We start from the raw sequence: 20,182 nt of genomic DNA, 5'->3' as shown, positions 1-20,182 counted from the left end.
AACAACAACATAAAATATATAAAATACATAAAATCAGTGACCAATGCATTTCCTGCTTTAAATGTAGAAGGCATGAACAAAAGATTGCCACAAACTTTGTCCATGATTGGATAGGGAAGTCTCCTGATCAAAAAGTACTAGTCCTCAAAGACATTTTTAGGAATGCATTATCAAATAGGGGCCTGATTTTGGGGAAGGAGGCAACAGGTATGTTTTGGTGTTGTATCTTTTGCAGTGACATTTTGGTTTTAAAGATACAGTAAATAGTTTTCAGTATGTGAAACCCAAACACAGATAATCTCATCACTTCAAGTAATGCACCCACCTGTAAAAACAATTGAAGTCAGAAAATACCAACAAAAGGTAGTGCCTTTTCAGATTCCTTACTGACATGAAGGATATGGCAAATAATGTTCTATAGCAAGAGGCTTTTATCCATAGATGGGAATGTATATGATCTCCATAAATGTGGGTGATTACTGTGAAATATGTTGGATGAGACCTTTCTTTAAAATTGCCCAAATTAATTCTTACCCTGTTACTCAGAATAGTACATTGAACCAGCTCCCTGGAAAGGTCAGCTTTGCTGTAAGGATAGGGTTTTCCTCAAATAAACCAGCCCTTTCCTTAGGGCCCCTTTGCATAGTGTGGAGCCTGCATTGGGAGGGAAAAGAGAATAGTGCTGCTCAAGTACAGCAAAAAGAGCCCTACCAGCAGTGCAAACAAATGGTGACAATTATCCAAACTGTCCAGACTGTTGGGACAGCGTCACAGTAAGTGCTGCAAACTACCTTTGATTGGATTTGAAATGGGCCAACTGCTGGAGGGTTGTGGCATTTTTTTATGTGGGGAGACACAATTTTACACTGATTTTTCAAGCCTCTTTAGGTGCTTGAGCTCTCTTGCATCTGAAGGATAGTGAAAGCTCTCAGCTAAAGCCAAAAGGAAAGATAGACTTCCTGACTGAATACAAAGACAGTCACTAGAATATATCTTAAAAGTCTTTGGAAATGCATTGTACAATTCTCATGGCCTATGCATCTCCCCGAGCCCTGTGGTACTGGAGATAACCAAATACTGGGGAGTCAGTCATTCACAGCACGGGAAGAAGGACCTTGTTAGAGGTACCAGTACAATCTGTATTGTATTGTTTTTTATCCCTGCATCCTCTTTTGGCTATAACAAAGTGATTCCTCAAATATATGTATAGAAGTTTCTCCCCTCCTTTGTCCATGCAGAGCTGTGGGAGAGCAGGAGTTCTGAGCTTGCTTTGCATGTCTGAAGATAGAAACTTGTCCCCCTCATCCCCTTTTGCTAAAGAAACACACCAAGTTTTGGTTACTTTGGTTTCTTCTGAGTTAATTTCCAGCTTTTTAAAGCAACATTATTGTTGCAGCCTGAGTGAGTGTGAGGCAAGAGCTCAGCAGGCACCAAAGCCGCTGTTGGCAGAGCAGCCTCAGCCCCCAGAGCCCTTTGTAGGGACAGCAGGTGTCTGCTAATGACCATTTATTGTCACCTTGGCTGAGGCTGTCCTCAGGCACTGCTCTCCTGTCTGCTGCAAAGGGGTAGAGTTAATAATCTTTCTTTCCAAAGCTTGGGAGTTCCAGATACTTACCCTACATTTTAAATGTAGAACACTTAAAGCTCCCCTGAGCTAATCACTGCCTCTGTGTCCCATTACCAAGTGTCCTTCTTTTTTTCCACTGGACTAACCTGGAAAGACAAAACTATTCCAGTCTCTTGTGCAGTTTTCAGCTTGTGCTTCTAGTGGAAGTAGCCATGACAGTAGAAGTATTGTGTGTCCAGCAGTGCTGGGTAAAACCTTTCTGGGAAGGACCTGTTGAAAACACATAATGCTGCTACAAGTCCTGAATCTATCACAACAGCCCTCCCTCAGGTGTGTCCCAAGGATGGCACAGCAGCACAGTTCAGGCAGCAGGCTGACTACAAAAGTACTGCAGCTGGGTATCAAAGTATATAGAAAATATTTGCAGACCATCAGATTTTAGAGCTTGAGCATTTGTTGCTTGCAAAATCAGTATGTTGTTTTTTTCAAGTTGTAGAATTACTTTTTAAAATAGATCCTTCCTGCATCCTCTGTTGGAAATGGTTACTAGAGAGGAATTGATTTACACAGCAGAGGACAAAATGCTGCAGACTTCAGAGCTTATGTGTGACATCTAGTTCAGGGTACAGAAGTGCTGCTGCACTGCCCTGTGTGCCTGTTGAGGTTGTCCTCAGACTGCAAAAGTGTTTAAGTTTAAATCCCACCCTAGAAATGAATATGATGTTGAAGGAAGCTTTTTCCTCTTTGTAATAGGATTTCTAGAGGGGCTGAAAAGTCTCTGTCTTAAGCAGAACATTTATTTTTTTAACACTAGAACAGTGTAAATACAGCCTAGGCACAAGATTGCTAGATGCTGGTTTTAGGATTAAAACCAGTATTCCTTTAGAAAAATTGCACTTTTTCACTCATCAGTCTGGTTGCAATTTACAGTTCCCCACCTGCAGTACAAGAACTGGGCCTGTGTAGTGGGCAAGGAAGGGTGAGGACCCCCCTCCTGCCGAGCTTTCCTGCAGTGCTCCCTCCTCCAAGCAGGGCCAGCCCCTGCAGTGCTTGCTGTCACAGCTGCTGCCAAAGCCACACGGTGCCCTCGAGTGGCTGCAGCATGTCCCTCACAGCTCAGACCTGCCAGGTGCTTACTGAGATTAACTAAAATAGCCCAAATCTATGTGATTAATTACGAGAATAAAAACTTGCAAAAACATACCAGACATCAGGAAAAGAGCCTTAACTGGAGCTGAAGTGGTGTCCAGAGCTGCACCGTGTTTAGGTGGTATTGAAAACTGTTTTAAGGATCCAATGGCCAAAGCACTGTTTTCCTTTTTTAATAATAAAGCTGCAAACACAAACTTTTACCTGTAGTTTAATGTTTATATAGTGATGGATAGCACCTAGAGGCCCCAACCAACATTTGAGCCCCCTCAATGTCTCTGCCCCAAGGAGCTTACAGTCTAAGCATCAAGAAGCAGAAGAGAATAAGAACCGTGTTCTCTTTTATAGATCAGTAACTCCGATCCAACACAGGTCAAGTGATTTACCTGCTCTAAGGCACAGAAGGTGTGGTGAGAATTAACCCAATATCTCTTGAATCTCTGCTGCAGATCTCAAAATAAAAGACGTTCCTTCATGTCTAGACTACTTTTCTCTTAGTAAAATGTCACCCCTTTGGAATTCTGTGCCTGAAGCTCTTTAAGGTTCAGGACTCCCTGTCCAGAGCTGCAGGGACAGAAGAGAAAACAGAGCTGTCACAAACACAGCTGCTTTACATACTTTACTTTTCTCTGGTCATCTCATAGCTTTGGGCCCTGAAGCTGCCACAAGACCAGCAGGTCTGGGTGCTCTGTACCACAGCCAGGAATAGGATCTCCTGTCTTGGTTTTACCTGCTGCAAGAGAAGCCCAGATCATATAAAGAAGCACCAATTATGCACTGGTTTACTAAACATGGTCCACTCTATTCCATACCCCCACATTTAAACACTTTGTGTTGGTAAACACAAGAGGGGTGTTGGTAGGGAAGGCTGGGAGAGCCCTTTCCTTTTGAGAGCTCCTTGGCCTCAGCATCCACTTTTCTGCTGTTTTAGGAATAGGCTGCTATGTTCATTTTAGACTTCTGCAGAGCCAGCAGCAAGGTAAGGGCTAGTGTTTACATGAAGAGACTATTTTATTTCAGCTTTGGTAACTAGTTCCTGACTTGGAGGTAGCAGCAGGTTCAGTTTACTACTACGTGCATCAGCAAACCAAACTAAACTGAGCTGAAAGATACACATTGCTGAATTCCCACTCTCTACCAACAGATATAACTGCAGCTAATGGAAAAAAGACAAAGCTATTATTATTTTGCACTTTAAACTAAAGAACTTCAGTTTCATACTCAGTTGAAAGCTTTAGAAATCAGCACCAATCTCATTGTATATCACTGCCTCTTGCTTAGTCACCAGTCCTATGTCTTTTGTCAAATGTGTAAAACAAGGAGATGTCAGATGCTCCGTGTTTACAGGGACAGCTGGAAGGTAAGAACAGCCATTAGCAGATAAATTACTTAACAGTATTCAATAAACAAATCCACATCACCTGTAGAGAGCAGTGTGTTAATTCACAAGTTAGGTTGTATTGATAGTCGAGGTGGCAATATACAATGAAAATATGAAGGTATTGTCACTTGACAGAGTCCTGCATTGTCAGGGAGCTGTTTATACACAAGGGTAAATGAAACGCTCTGACCATAGAAGCTGAACAGTCATGCATACAAAAGTGATCACTTTTCAGCTATTGCACAAGTAGTGACACTCTTTAGACATACATAGGAGGATTCTTACAAACTGACATCAGAAAGACTGCATGCACCATCTTTCAAGGCCTTATGTGAACTATACATACACAGGAGTTGCTGTATACTGTGAATACATTGTGGATGTGTATAAATTCACATAAGATTAAAAGACAAATTTGTAAATAGGAAGGTTTCCACCCACTTCTGCTTTATTTTATTCAGAAGGTTTCTTAGTGTGTATACTGTTTTGGATAAAACATGTGACACCACTTCAGAGGTGAAGTTTCACGTAAGCATCACCCTAAATGCTTTGGTAACTGGATATTCCCAAAGGACAGGTTTGGTTAAACCAAACTGATTACTAAAATGTGAATGTGACTTGTATTCTTAAAAGAAGGATATAGAATATGGCTAATAATTTCACGTATTTTCACAAGATAAAAAACCCCTTTTCAAGTGGATTGGATTTTCTAAGCACAAATAAAACCACTGCTAGTAAGGTGTACAACATTTAAAACCCTGATCAAAATTACTTCAGAATAATTGTGCATTCCCCAAATATATCAGGTTGGCAACTGAGGAAGGAAATGAAAAATTAAATGAATAAATTGGCATAAGAGGGGTAAATTCTCTCTGTACCACAAGTTTCATAATAAAATACTGTCTTATCTTTTAATTTTAGATATAAGGATTTTTATATCAGTCTGGTTTGTTTCTAGATGACTGAAAGTTTAGATTAAAAAGGTGTTTACACAATATACACATTTCATTACTTACAAAGAGAAATAAGCTTAAAATTTCATATTAAAAATACAGTAGGGTTAGTAGCACCATGAAAAATGTTTTTCAAAACTGCAGTCTTGTTATTTTAAACATACTCAGTGCGTCGTGTTCTTCTCAATTCTCTTGGTTGATCAAAAAGGTGCCATTTTGGTACAGGGAGAGAAATGAAAAAAATCATCTTCTGATCCTTTGTGAACCTCAAGTGTTCTTTTCTGTTTCCAAGAGGTCAATTCTTTCATCTTAGTGCTGTTGTCAAATACGTACTGAACAACCCTTAGTTTGGCACATGAGTGAGGTACACTTGAATTTGCATGGTTAAAACAGTTTAGATTTGTTTTTTTTCTTTCTGCACAGTAGCACCATTGTTGCAGCTGGAAGACAGCGCATCTTAGGAATTTTCAACTGTTTTATAAAACATTCTCCAAGATGTTACGTCTTCTTCATGCAAACTTGACAACGACTAATCCGTGTCCTCAAGTCTCCAGCTTTCAGTGTCTCAGACTGAGGTTTGCTGACAGACAAAGGAAAGGTTGCATTAGGTTTTTCTTTGTTTACAGTTCAACATCCACTGAATTCACTGTTTAATTTAAAACTTAAGTACGTGAGCAGGGAATGAATCCTGAATTGGAGAGTTTTTCTAAGAGGGCTCATTCTGTCTGTTGCCAGCAGCAGGTGACAGATGCTCAGTTGTGTCAGTGTCCCCAAGGTATGCTAAGCACCTGTTTCAGTCTGGCAGATGATGGAGCACAAACACAACCCAAGGGGAAGGTGAATTGTGTACATTTGAGACTGTATCTGGGTCTGTTTCTGCCCTTTAGTTGAAGGGTACTTTAACAACACGCCAAAAGTACTGCTACAGTCAGAGCTGTATTTAAGTGGTAGCTTTACCAAATAATTTATTTTTATTTTGAAAGGGTAACAAGATGGGAGATTAATGCAATTAGTGTAATATGTGTGCACACAAGTCAAATGCTTAAAACCTTCTTTAAAAAATAGAATGAAGAAGGAAGTTGTTTTAATGGGAGGGACAAAACATTAAAGACAAATCTCAAGGGTGCATGGCAGTTACCAATAGGAAGTTTTCACTCGTGAATTACCAATAATCAGCTACCCAGAAAACTGAAGAGTGATGAATTATCATGTCAAGTACCCTGACTGTAGGTGTTACACAAAGCTAACTTAGAAGCCACCACTGCTCAGAGCATAGTGCCAGCCCTGTGCCACAAAGCTACACTTGTCAATTAGGTGGCAGTGGGAATATTAAGAGTTTTTTTATCAGTACACAAACAGGGCAGAGGCTATTTAATCTATGAAAGGACATGCTTCTTCAGTTCAGAAATTATTTGCTACTCAACTTGAAAGGGATAAAGTTGGAGGGGCTGAGAGATTCCAGCTGAAATGCCAACTACAGAGAAGCTGAGGACACAATGGCCACTGGCTTCCTTGCAGCCAAAATACCATCCTGTTTCCTTCTGCAAAGTGTGGAAGAAAATGCTGGCCATGGAGGGTAGGAAATCTTCATGTAAGATTTTTAAAAACAAGTCATGTGAACCTCTGCCTCAAAAGATTTAAGAAGAGTTGACCTTGCCCTTCACTCCTATCTCTTGTATATCTGTGAATCACCTTTTGAAATATTTGGATTTATTGAAAGGTTTGGCAAGAAAAAAAATCAAACTTGTTCTTTTGGGCTCCAAATATAGTAAACACAGTAGGACTACTTTCCGAGGAGGCACTACAACAAAATGTGAATGAGAGCTGACACAAAAAGAATCTGGCTCCTTGCAAAACAGAATGTGCCCTAGCAAGTTTTCACATAATATTAAAGGCTTACCAAAGAAACACTTGAAAAACTGGTTGTGAGGAGGAAAACAAGCTAAATTATTTCCCTATATCCCTATAAACAAATACCTTTTGATCTTTGGAATAAATTCAGTTTCAAAAGCATTCATCCTGGAATAAAGCTATAGACAAGAAACTGGTTTTCTTACCTGAACATTTCTGACACCTCTACAGTTGCCAGCCAGAAGCTGTAGGAATTGGCATAGTAATTACAGGTGCCCCGGCCATGGCATTCGATGAACGGCGCTGAGCGGAACTCTTCCAAACAGGAGCCAGGAGATGCCAAGGCCTGCCCAGAGCCCTCTGCTCCAGCACTCGTGTGCTAGTGGAGGGAACAAGGACACAAACAAGGATCTTAGGTGTTAAAAACTGAATAGCACAGCAGTCAGCTACTGTTCATTTTTGGCAGAGATAGTGTGGTGTCAGACACCTCCATAAACGTCAGTGACGCTGGGATCTGTGTGCTGTCAGTCCTGGCTACCTTGGTTAGTGGCTGCAGGTAAAATGCCAACCCTTGCAGCTCTTATCAGTGTCCTAAAGCAGCTCAGGACACAGGTGGGCAGGCAGTAGCTGCTTCTGGAGTAAGTGGCAGTTCTTACCATCATGAAAGAGTAACCAATCCAGAGGGAGTCCCAGCCTGGAGGACATGAAGGGATCTGAATGGTCTGGCTGTGGACAGCTATCACCATAGCAGGAGCTTCACACACAACACATCTGGACACGGGAATATCAGAGAAGCACGTGATGTTAAAATATAATAGGAGTATGTTTTATTAAGAATTCTTACACTGAAAAAGAGAGCAAAACTCACCTATTAACCCAGACTTCTATTTCTCATATATTTTGTAACTGCAGTAAGAGTATTTTGGACCTCAAATCTGTTTCTATTTTCACTACATTGGGTAAAATACTGAACCAGTCCCTGAAACAGAAAGTGGAAGCTCAGAGTCCCCAGGTGAGTGCCTTAATCCTAAAGCCAATGGCTTCCATGTTCTCTTTCCTCTCCACAGTGATCTCACACTACTGACTACAGAGATTGCTTGTTTGAGAAAAGCTGTACAGCCTCTTCTTATCACTGCTGCAGGGAGATGAACCTCTGCAGACAATAAATACTTTAAAAACCCCTATTTTTCTAGTCTCTCCCAGAACAAAACATGACAGATTTATCTGTTAATTCCCAAGGTGCATGTTGGAAACACATGTGTAAGATATACTATTTCTCAGACACAAAAGTAGAGCTGCTGGCCTGCTGTGCCTCACCGGCTGATGAAGGGCTGGATGCTTGGCCCAGTCAGTGGCTCCATGCTCATCGGCATCGACTCGGGGGTTGACAGCCAGTAGGAATAGTCATTCCTTGATGCAAAGTTACAAACATTGTTGATGTTGCAGAACATGAAGGGCATGGTGCTGAAACGTCTAAGACAGCTCCCAGCAGTACCTACAGAGTAAGACACATAAGACAGCAAAGTTTTCACATCATTGCTTTTTATAGCAATTCTTTGAGAGCAGTACTTGTGGATCCTTCCTCTCCTTCCTGTGAATGCACAGCAAGGGCCATCAGATTGTCATAGGGGGAAAATACTTTACTTCTCCATTTTGGTTTGCATTCCTTCATCCTGAATTACAATCTGCATCCTCTGGAGATAGCAGATCTCATCATGCAATCCTCATTCTCCTCTAAAAATCTCCAAGACTGCTCTGTCTTCAGAGAACCCGAGCACCTGAAGAAGCAGCTACAGCATGTTTCCTCTTAAAGAGAGAGCATACAGAATATCTCACCCAAATCCTGGCCATGTGCTCTCTCATTTCCTTGCACATATAGAAGAGAGAATCCATCATATATTCTTGCTGTTCCCTGTGGACATAGTGGTGTATCCCTGGTCTGGCTGTGCCGAGTTATAAGGAATCCATGAGCAACAGAAGCTGTTCCAGGAGCACCAGGTGGGCCTTGTAAGCCATCAGGACCAGGAGGTCCTTGTATTCCTCGTGAACCTGTTCACAGGAGAGAAACACAACACACAGTGTTGATTAACACCATTACTTGCTCTTTTAGGACCAACACATCTCTGGAAGGTTGTTGGTCTTGTGATTGAGTGCTTCTGTTTTAGGGCACCTGGTATTTGCTAACACTGTCTTCCTGGATTTTTTTTTCATTTAAGCTTGGTTGAATTAGGGAGATTGCCATAGGTGGTTTTAGCAGGGCAACTTCTCTGTGTTGTAGGGGTATTGTGAAGCTAAATACTCTCAGGGCTGTCAGGCATTATCATAATTTCAGAAAACATGGCAGCCACTGGAATGACTTCAGTCAGCTCCCCACTTCCAAAACATATCTGCATGCAGCTTAAGATAATGTTGAAATATCGTGCTCAAGATCACAAAATAAGAGCCAGAAACAGGGGCAAGTCTTACTCCAGGCCATGCTGTGGTAACACCTGAGCCAAAGCCTATCAAAATGAAAAGCTGCTGCCAGTTTTGGAATAGGTTACTAAAAGTGGAAATAAGCTAGAATAGCCTTGACTGTGAGCAAAAATGAGTCAAATAACTGAGAAACTTATAAGAAAAGGCTGTTCTTAACAGCAATATCAGGAAATATAACTACAAATATTTAGACTGTGTTATTCTGCAGTCATTATTTACATTTTTTTACTAAAATAATGCTAACATATTTCATAGAGCTGCTCAGACAAAAAGGAAAAAGAGGTGTTATGGATTTTTAAATTCTTTTTAACAGTTTTAATTCTAATAGTTTTTCTCACAAGTTGCAATAGAGAGCTAGTTAATATCTATTACCATTAGAAAATGTTCCCAGTGTCTTGTCTGATTTCTCAAATCCTAGTTCAGTAGTTCTAAGCAATACCCAAATGGCAGTCCAATGTCTGGCTTTAGTGAAACTCTCTTATGAAGTCTATTTTTCCCATTCATAATTTCCAGGCAAAATAAGTATTATTTTACTAATCTCTCTCTTCAGTTTCTTACAATCTTCATTATCTCCTCTGCATCATCTGTGCTGCAAAGGGGATGCCATTAAGCTTGAGTTAAAGGACTTGACAATGTTATTCAGCAATGGCCAGCAATGTGTTGGTGCTGAGAATATTCCAATCTAAGTATGTTCAGGTGTTTGTAGCATTTTTGCATTAAGAAAATCCTAAAATTATGATTTTATCATTATTCCCATGAAGCAAAGATGTTACTTCCCAGTATTAGCCTCCATTCAGAAATGGGAATCTCTTTTTCCAGTGAGTCCTCATAGCATCAGCACCCTACCTGGTTGGCCTGGAAGACCTCTCTCTCCTTTTCGTCCTGCTGGACCATCAAAACCAGGAAGTCCATCTCTCCCTGGGTCGCCAGGAAGACCAATTGGACCTAGAACACACAAAAGCATAGCTGAAATAAAAGCTCTTTAAATCTCACACAGAAATCTTCAAGTTGTCAGTGACTCATCTGTCACTTCTTTCTGACACAAGAGAAGAACAGCCCATTAAACCAGACGTGTATGGTAGAATCCTGTGGTTATCTGTTAACCTGCATTTCTCTCTTGGCCCTTGCTGAGCTCAGTAACTCATCTCTGCACCTTGTGCCATGTCACTGGCACTGCCACCTGCACTCAGACACATTTCTGGCCATGTCCTCTGCAGCCACCTTGGATCATACCTGGCAATCCCTGTGGCCCTGGCAATCCAGGTGGCCCTTTGGAGCCAGGCTGTCCTGGAGGACCTGGGGAACCAGGATCACCTTTGACAACAATGCTTCGTCCAATGGTGCCTGGTAAACCTGGTGGACCTGAGAGAAGGAAGATTGGTGTTAGATAAACCAAGGTGGAAGACAGCATTAGAAACAGTTTCTTTATTTCAAAATCAGCAGCCAAGAGCTCCATTATTGCAAGAAAGAATAAGTGTACATATAGGAAGAAAGGTACTCTTGGTGACCCCCCCTCAGAGGAGTTAATCCATATAGACTGGATACAGAGTATAAAACATATTAGAATTACTTGTAGGGCTAAAAAGTACAGGTTGGAATTATGCTGAAGATCTTGTTCGCTCACTCACTTTGCAGGCTGAGACCAAGTCATCTATGTAACAAATTCTACTGACAGGGAGCAAAAGTGACAGTGCCACTGCCCAGGACTCCTACCTGGTGGGCCTGGCAGTCCCTGGCTGCCTGTGAGGCCAGCGGGTCCTGCAGGTCCAGTGGGACCCTTCATACCTGAAACATCAAATTCACACAGTTACCCAGTGAAAGAACATGCTGTTCTACAGAGTCTGCTGCAGGAATGGCCTAAACAGGCTGTTACTGTGTCTGGAGGTTTTGCTCAGAATGCTGGTTAAATACCTGGGAATAGCCAGTGAAATACCTGGGAATCCTGGAACGCCTGGAACCCCGGGGTCACCCTTCATTCCATTCAGACCTGGACGACCAGGATCCCCCTGAAGAGAAGAGCCTCATGTTATTCCCTCATCTCAGCAGCTCCAGAGAGCCAGGATGGAACAAGTGGCTGGGGACAACAAAGCCCACTGGGGCTGTGGAGGGCTGAGACCACGGGGGGCTGGCAGTGAGAGAGGGAACACGAGGCAGCATGGACAGCTCCAGCTCCCATGGGAATGCAGCAGGGACATCCTGCCTAGTACTGGGGGATAGCTGAGGAAAAGATCCTCTTCCTTGCTACAAGACAGGCTGTTAGCTACCACATTTTGGCTTTTATTATGTTAAACTGCATGTTCCACCCAAATATATTCCATTTTCATTTGATTTAAAAATTAACTAGGAGAAAACTCCATTTCTTGTCCTACCTGGCGTCCAGGTGGTCCTTGATCTCCCTTTGGACCAGTCAGGCCAGGTGGACCAGGTGGACCTGGGTTCCCTTTTTCCCCTTTAAGTCCTCCAATGCCTGGTGGCCCTCGTGGACCTTCTGGGCCTGGTGGACCTTAACATTGCAGAACAAATACGCACACATCAGTATATATCATTCATTTTCTCCAAGTTTGTGCCTTCAGTGTTAAAAAAAAAAAAAAGATGTTTTGACTGAACTTCCCAGCTCTACTTCAGTGCTAAATTCAGGGTAAACTAAAAGGAAAACAAGAGGAATTATTTGCACCACCTAAATCAGGAACCAAGGCCCCTCATCTGGCTGATGAAGCAGGTCTTTCCAGAAGGCAGTGCAGCTCACCTGCATTAGCAGCTTACTGGTGACCAAACCAGTGCATTTACCAGGAGCCAAGAAACCCAAAATTAGACAGTACAAATATCCTCTCTGCTGGTCTGCATTACATTCACCATGTCTTAAGTGCTTCCTAACAGCCTGAATTCCTTTTGTAAGCTAGTCTCAACACTAGCACAGTGCAGTGTAAACACTGTAGAGCTGCTTTCTTGTAAGAATTTGACATAACTATTAAGCAGCACACGTGTGCTGTCTCCTGACTGCTGGGCAGCAGGAAGCTTGTCATTCTGCCTTGCCTACATAACCTGAGTTGCAGAAACTTCCTTATGTTGAATGACTCTCTCTGCAACTGATTTTTTAATCTTTAGTAGACTTACACTGTGTAAACCTAATAGAGAAACTGGGCTGGTCTTTAAATATTTTGCCTTTGTTATAGCCAGATTAATCCAAAACAAAGCAGTGGGTATAAAAGAAACTTTGATATCTAGAGAACTCAAAGATGAGACCTCCACCTTTGTCCCACCATCTAAATGGAAGGTAACCAGTATAATTTTTGTGGCAAAATAAACCATAAGCAAGTGCAGCAACAGCTAATAACATTTTACAAGTTAGAGCTCATAATTGGATTAACAAAAGGATTTTTTTGCAGGACAGTGCTATGACATTCTCTCCTGTAATACAAATCTAACATTTATCGGTGTGCTGGACTTTCAGTCCTTCTCAACTTGGAATCTCCTTTGACATCCTCATAGTCTATACCCAATGAATAAATTTGATGATTTGTGTTTCTGCATGCAAATTTGAGTATAGAATTACCTTCCCTTTTTAAATCAACAGCAGTTTTGTACCAGATTTCACACATATCCTGTAGCAGTTTCAGCTACAGAAAGCATCCCATCATGTGAGGATTTTTTGTTTTCATTTTGCTCTTTCATACTGGTCTGGTACTGTACACATGCAAAATAATACCAGGTTACCATCTGGGGCATGCTAATCAAACACACACGGTCTGCAGAGTAACCACAGCCCTTAAAAAGACAATCACAAAGTTACAGAAACATCTGTTTCTCTTACATCAAGTGCAATGCAGTAAAACAAATTGCCCGAGTTAAGAGTCTAACCTGGAGGCCCTGGAAGGATCAGAGTTCACCAAAGCCCAATGATCGATGTTAGAAGGGTCAGACATCACAGTACAAAACAAGATTACTAGTTAGAAATAGTACAGATGACAGCATATACACTACACAACAACCCATTTCACCAGCATATTTTGTATTTACAGTATAATCCACATGCATGCATAAAACCACACATGAATACACAAACAGGTATTTTCAGATACTAGTTATTCTGGTGACTAGGCTCTACTGAAACTAATTTGACACTTCATTTAACAGCAAACTTAAAGCTTCACTAGAGAACATATTATTGCTTTAACATTACAGTTAAGGCCTATAAATGGTTAGTCCTGCTCACAACAGGGTTTGGACTATGCAACCATTTCACTGACAATACTCAGCCTCACAGGGCCTGGAGCTTGGCAAATAGGTAAATTGTGAATTACAGCTTACTCCTGTGCAAAATTCTGCTTTGGGCAGGGGGGAAGTGTAACTAACAGAAGGACTTATCACCACTAATCAGGTATGAGCCTCAACTATCTGTGAATACAATTCCAGGACTGAAAAGTAGGCTTATGTCCTCTTTGAAACTGTAAGCAGGATTGACATGGATCAACATGGCTGCAAATGTTGTAAGCAAAAGCACAGCAGAACTTGCAAATTTAGAATTTGTTGTCTTTACTGCTGACATTATTTTGTCTTGATAAAAATATTTCAAGATGCTAATTTACCTGCTCAAGGTTATATGGACAATGGCATGTGATAACATCCTTAGAAAAATGATTTAAATGTGCTCTCTCAAAAGATAAGCTGGTTGTCTCTACAATGCTTCTAAGTTAATATATATTTTAGCTCCTGTGCCACTTGCATATTTCATGTCAGTGAAATGATTTAAATATATCAACATATCACCATGCAATTTGCAGCTAAAAACTACAATAAATACACAAGTTTACCTTCACAGCACTATTTCTTACGTATTTGGTAAATTATTTTAAATACTAACTGTAATACATTTGTTAAAAATAATGACATGGACATTTCATTGTTACTGTTAAGTACTTATAAACTATATATCACTGATAGGTCAGTTTTGCTATGATTTATAAATCAGTCCTATACATGTTCATCACTGAATTCTGGCTGATCACAGCCACAGGGTGGAAGAAAACTTGATACAATTGCTCAGTTCCTCTCACCGCCTCACGATGGCAGCTCTCTTTGAAAGTGTGGTTACTGCTTGAGTGACCACAGCTAAATTAAAAGGTAAAGCCATATTTCCTTTTTTTGACATGGCTGCATAAAGATAGGATTCAAACATCAGGGGCTACCACATTTGCTACCTTATAGTGCTTAGGACAGCAGGCTGAAAACTAAAATGTATTCCTTTATTAAATTTTCATGACAGGTCTTTGCTGCCTGAAAGTCATCATAGCAAAACCTAAAGACATCATTATTATTAAATAGATATACCAAGTCATTTTCAGTCTAGACACAGATGTTAAAATCTTCCCAAGTGCCAGTTTGTGCTCCATGCTGATACACTAAGGTTACAATAAATGTCTCAGCAATGTTCTCACCAATTCTATCCCACTGCCCTAGTGCCAGGGAGGGCATGGCTGTGAGCTTTATTTTCATTAAATACTTGTGGAAGGAAGAACTTTCCTCATTTCCTCTAAATGGGCTACTGAAGTAAAACAATGGAAATTAGGATTTCTCTGCACTGCAAACTTTAAAGGCTCTAAGTTGGGAATCTAAAGCATCACCGTTAGTCTATATAAATTTTCCTACCAATACTGTTGGTGTAAAAGAAGCATCTAATTTATTTAAGTCACTTGAGAGTGTCCAAAATCAACAGTAGCAGGTGCTACAAAAATTACTACTTTCACTTGCCCAAGCTGCAACATACAATTATGCAGCAAGTCATGGGAGGACAGCGCAATGTGCTTTTTTAAAAAAAGCTGAAAATCAGAATATATTGTTTCCAACTGCACTGAGGGGAAAAAATGCTAAAAACAAGTTTCACAGCTGGGGACACTATAAAAGCCTTGCAAATCTAGACTCACATGGACTTCCACCATGGGCAGAGCAACTGTGTCCTTTCAACGTCAGTCCCACAACAACATGGAAGAGAGGGCTGAAAGCCAACTCTGACCATTTTTTTCCCACCACAAATTAAAAGGTATGTCTGAAACATGACTCTGCATATCTACATTTAGACACTACAACAGTAATACATTCATTTTCATGCAAAGTTATTATTTTGGAGTTACAGGGCTAACCTGAGGGACCTGGGAGTAGGGGGTCAGAATTCACCAATGTCATCATTAGAACAAGGGGAAAAACATCAAAATTGTTAGAAATATCAACAAACTAACATATTCAACTAAACCTTTCTTTTTAGATTTAGCTCAATATTCCTTTACATACAGTGTGCAAAACACCAAACTATTATTATTCATAGCAAGGAAAACAGACATGTGGAGTAACAGCAGTGTTCTGTTGCCCTGGAAATTGGCTTAATTTCATAATGAATTATTAAATCTATGCCAACACCATCTATCAATGTTTATTTTAGGGGTAACTCAACTGGAGTCAGAGAGCTACCTCATGTTTGACTTCATCTCTTTTACTAATCTTAGAATATACCCAGAAGTCAACAACAAACAGTACACGCAAACAGCTTCTGGTTTTATTCCTGTCCCTGGAAGGGGTAATTTGACAGCCACACAGCTGCTTTTATGAGTAACTGCCTTATGTTGAAATGTTACAAAATCAGCATTCCAACAATAGATTCTGTTATCATCAGAAACAAAAGGCTGGAGTGCTGATTGTACCAGAACTGCAATAATAGTTTGGTTTATCCACATTAGTTCACACGTAACTGAGCAAAACAAATGCTTCACTTTATACATTGCATGCAACAAAAATGGAAATAAGAGAAAGAAAGAGAAAAAGAGAGAGAACATGGCTGAGCAGAACCTCACTGGTTGCTTCCCCTGCCGATAAACCTGCAGAAAATGAGTCCCACCATTGCTCCACCTTCCCAGCTGATCAGAATCAGTAAACACTTGATTTAGGCAGGGAAGTGTGAACAGATGAGCAGCTCCATAAAGCCTCAATGCTATAGCAGAGCAGAGATCTCGGTTGGTACTTCTATTACACCTCAGAGGTTGCTTAGCCTGGTGTACTCTTAAAGACTTTAAAGTTTGGAGATATCCTCTGTAAAAGAAACTTTTAAAAATCAAAGCCTATACTGGTATGGACCAATCAGTGTCCTGGGCCAAAACTTTAATTGCTGCACTACCCTATATACAGAGGAATTAACAGAAAGTCCAAAGCAAACTAGGGCTACAAATATGCTGCAGGGATGCTCCAGTGCCTGGTTAGAACCCCTGGGGCACAGCAGGGAGTCAGTTCCTCCAGGAAAAAGGGAGAAGGCACGCACTCCTCATTCTACCAGCCAAATAGGAAACCAGGGAGACATTGGGACTGGCTGGGGATTATTAATCCATAGGGTGGTTGTTCCACATCAGTCACACACAAAGCAGGTTTAGGATGAAACACAATGGAAGTATTTTTACTGGCACTAAAAGAAAACCTCATTATACTGGCAAACAGCACGCTAGTTCTAAGGTGTTATAGATTAAAACCAATGTTTATAATGACTCATTTTTTAAATACACAGTTACAGTATATGAGCTCATAGCCTACTCTGCAAAAGAAAAAACTCATATTGCCATTGATAATAACGTATGATTCAATTCCAGCTCTAGAGAAAATATTTTGATAAAATTCCATTCAAATAAACATTATTCGGTGTGACTGCCTCCTCTTGTTTCAAATCAAGCATGAGGAAAATGGGAACCTTTAAATCTTTTCAAGTGTATACTGCAAAGCTAGACTCTCCCTTGATACCCAAAAATCAACAATATCTGTGTTGCAGCTATTTTACAAATGTACTATCTCAAAACTAACTTTCCTCAGAAAAGTCTTTTATTTAAAGAATAACTTGAGGGCAATAAACAAAAATATTACTTCACCATTAATCTGCAAAGGAAAAAAATCCCTGTAATCAACCAATGGCTTGGTTTGAAAGCAGTCTCCTTTAGGGAGAATATCAAGCCTGTTATGTGAGATGAATCTTAGATGTAGCAAAGTACTTTGGACTAAAGATCCAGAACTAAGCTGGAGCTGTGGCAGGTTCATTTAAATTAGATTTTTTCAAGAGCAGTATCTAGATCCAGATAAACATTCTATAACACAAAATAGAAATCAATTTCAAACACAGGCCAGGTAGATGCTCAGCAATGTTAACTCAGTGTAGTGTTTTCTCATTCCCAGAATTAGTTGGTGCAGGAATAAGATGCAAACATGGAATGGAAAGATGAACACGGCACGATGGAGCGTGGAGTCCATGGGAGCCACGATGGAGCAATGACTTGTGTTACATGGCCCGGAGATGAGGAGCAGTGTCCAATCTGACCATGCTGGGATGCTAGTGGGAATTTGATTTTCATGACTCAGAATGATGGGGCTTGTTATGTTTGGTTTTTGTGCACGGTGACGTTTGCTGATGGTGTGACACTGCCAAGGCCACAGGCGTTCAGAGGCTGGATCGTGCTTGTGAGGGATTATTGGGGCAGCATGCGGAGAACCTCCCGCGGGGAAATGCCTTTGATTTTTGCTGCCAGGCATCCGAAATTTAGAGAAACTGAAGCTAGTTTATTTATAGATACTGGGGTTTTTTGGCAACAAAATTCTCTAGTTGCCCATACACCTATGCCATGAGGCTTGACCTTATCCATCCAAATAAATGGAGCCAATTTAAAGGCTGATGACCCACCAGCAAAATATCAAAGTACTGGCAGATGTCCACAGGTATGGATCATGCTCTTACCTGGCCTTCCTGGAACACCTGGTGGGCCAGGGCTACCTTTAGGACCTTCCAGAGGTGGCCCTGGTATTCCTGGTGGACCTGGTGGACCCTGCAGACCAGGGAATCCCTGGAAACCTGGTTCTCCCTTCGGTCCTGGAAGTCCAGGGGGTCCCGGTGGGCCAGGTAACCCCAGTTCTCCTTTTTGCCCTGTAAAAAGTCATGTTCGTGAATACGGTTACAAATTTATATAAAGCCCAAAAGCAAACTTGCAAAGCTGTTTCTCTCTTGCAGAAGGCAAAGTCTGGCCACAACTCCCCCTTATTTGCAGGGTGAGAGAGGGTAAAATTGTCTAACATTCAGAAAAGAGTGATGGCTAATAATCCTTGCAGGAGAAAGTGCTATAGCTTATAACATGTTAAAAAGTCTTCCTAAGTCAGTGATGCTGTAATTCATAAACATCTTTGGAGACTGTAAGCCTACAAATAAGGCTTTCTGTGAAGAAACCTGTCAGTATTAAGACTTCATCCTTTTTTTGAGATGTTGCTGAAAATTAAGACATACTTGCAAAATTTTCAAATGAGCCTGGAAAATTTAGGAGCTTTAATGCTACCAGAGAAGAGCAATGTATCAAATACCTATACTTGCAAAGCAGCTTCATTTGTCATCTGTTGTATGAATGCTTTATTTACTGACACCAATCAGCAAAGTTCCACACAATGCAATAGGCTATTGCTCTGTATGCATTTATTCTGGTTGCATAATTGCTAATTTACAAAATACAGTGGCCAGTAATAAAATGTCTTTATTGCTGTGGTTAATTTAAAACAGTCTGCTGAGGAAAAAAAATTACTTGTAGCTATAGCATTCATTTGTTACAGAAAAAACAACATACCCTTCTTGGTTTTGGTGTGTAAATGTATTTTACACTGAACCTTTTTAACAAAGGACAATAGAAAAGCTTTACCTGACAATCCTGGGAGTCCTGGAGGTCCTGGACGCCCAAAACCTGGTAGACCTGAAAAAAAGATAGATTTAGACAAAAATCAATATTTAGCTTTCAGGTCTGCAGGAATGGGAATATGAGGCTTAGAACAATGAAAGTGCAGTTCATCAAAATAAATGATTCCTTGAGATGACTTGGATTCTCATTCATTCACCAGTCTTCCACAAAGTTGGAGGGTTTGCTATTGAATGCATCCGTAACCCTCATAACTGTTTCCATCCCCTTGCAATCCACATTCTTTCAGATTTTGGGAGTTACTATGTTTGCATTTTTATTTGCAGATCTATCTTTAGGGCAGGGATTACACTGTTTATCCACTGTAACTGAACTGAAGCAATACAGCTACCATGGGATACAGGAACAGGGGCTGATGTTAAAGCCAGGTAATGAAATCCAGGAGAGCTGGCTGAATTTTTGTCCTGTGCTCCCCTGGCAGCTTGCCAGCACCCTTTGCGAGCCACCCAGCAGCCAGGAGCCACAGGAACAGCTTTGAAGGTGTAAGGGCAGTTACAGGAAAGAAAAAATAGAGGAAGCAGGACATGTCAATGCAGAGTGAAGAGCAGGAAAGAAACAGGAAGGACACCTAACCTGGTTCACCCTTCTGACCCGCTGGTCCAGGGATACCATCTCGACCAGGTTGTCCCTTTTCCCCTGAAGGACCAGGAGGGCCAGGACGACCAATATCACCTAAAACAGGGATGGAACACATCAGCACAGTCCTGCCTAAACTGCAGTAAAGAAAACCAGCATCCCCTTCACCACTATTTGAATCTAAATGTGTGGTAATACAATAAAAGATTTACAAGGGTGTAATCTTAAACCTCTCTCTCTCTGCCCTGCCCTGACAATTTAGAAAAGCCTTTTAGGCCTGTGATTTTTCAAGCAGTCACTGGTTTGCTAAAAATACAATGCTTCCCTTTAGAATAAATTAGGATTTTGCTCCTATAAAAATAGGTTAGACCACTGTAATACATAGCATAAATAAAGCTGGTAAGTACAGAAACAGTTAACTTCTTGTTTCAATAGCTAATGAATTGACAGCAAATACAAGTCCTCAAAATAAAGTTAA

At 40.9% G+C, this 20,182-nt stretch overlaps 1 protein-coding gene across 5 annotated transcripts in view; it reads right to left on the bottom strand.

The window, feature by feature from the left end:
- Positions 1-2,494: 2,494 nt before the first annotated feature.
- The window catches only part of COL4A5 (collagen type IV alpha 5 chain), a 75,342-nt gene continuing 57,654 nt past the window's right edge, over positions 2,495-20,182 (bottom strand). For 2 of the 5 annotated variants that reach the window (XM_030967758.1, XM_030967759.1), the window contains 15 exons: positions 19,702-19,800; positions 19,075-19,125; positions 18,132-18,317; positions 15,514-15,522; positions 13,235-13,243; positions 11,746-11,879; positions 11,310-11,382; positions 11,090-11,161; positions 10,610-10,738; positions 10,223-10,321; positions 8,738-8,950; positions 8,219-8,396; positions 7,558-7,672; positions 7,108-7,280; positions 2,495-5,630 (listed from right to left, as the gene is read on the bottom strand). In XM_030967758.1, coding sequence (XP_030823618.1) covers positions 5,549-5,630; positions 7,108-7,280; positions 7,558-7,672; positions 8,219-8,396; positions 8,738-8,950; positions 10,223-10,321; positions 10,610-10,738; positions 11,090-11,161; positions 11,310-11,382; positions 11,746-11,879; positions 13,235-13,243; positions 15,514-15,522; positions 18,132-18,317; positions 19,075-19,125; positions 19,702-19,800 — 1,622 coding nt within the window. In that variant the 3' untranslated portion in view covers positions 2,495-5,548. The remainder of the gene's footprint in view (positions 5,631-7,107; positions 7,281-7,557; positions 7,673-8,218; positions 8,397-8,737; positions 8,951-10,222; positions 10,322-10,609; positions 10,739-11,089; positions 11,162-11,309; positions 11,383-11,745; positions 11,880-13,234; positions 13,244-15,513; positions 15,523-18,131; positions 18,318-19,074; positions 19,126-19,701; positions 19,801-20,182) is intronic. The other 3 variants (XM_030967760.1, XM_030967761.1, XM_030967762.1) reach the window with 3 other exon arrangements.

Source organism: Camarhynchus parvulus, chromosome 4A (genome assembly GCF_901933205.1).
Source record: "Camarhynchus parvulus chromosome 4A, STF_HiC, whole genome shotgun sequence".
NCBI lineage: Eukaryota > Metazoa > Chordata > Aves > Passeriformes > Thraupidae > Camarhynchus > Camarhynchus parvulus.
Note: the sequence above shows the minus strand (reverse complement) of the source record. Positions and strands in the feature narration are given on the sequence as shown.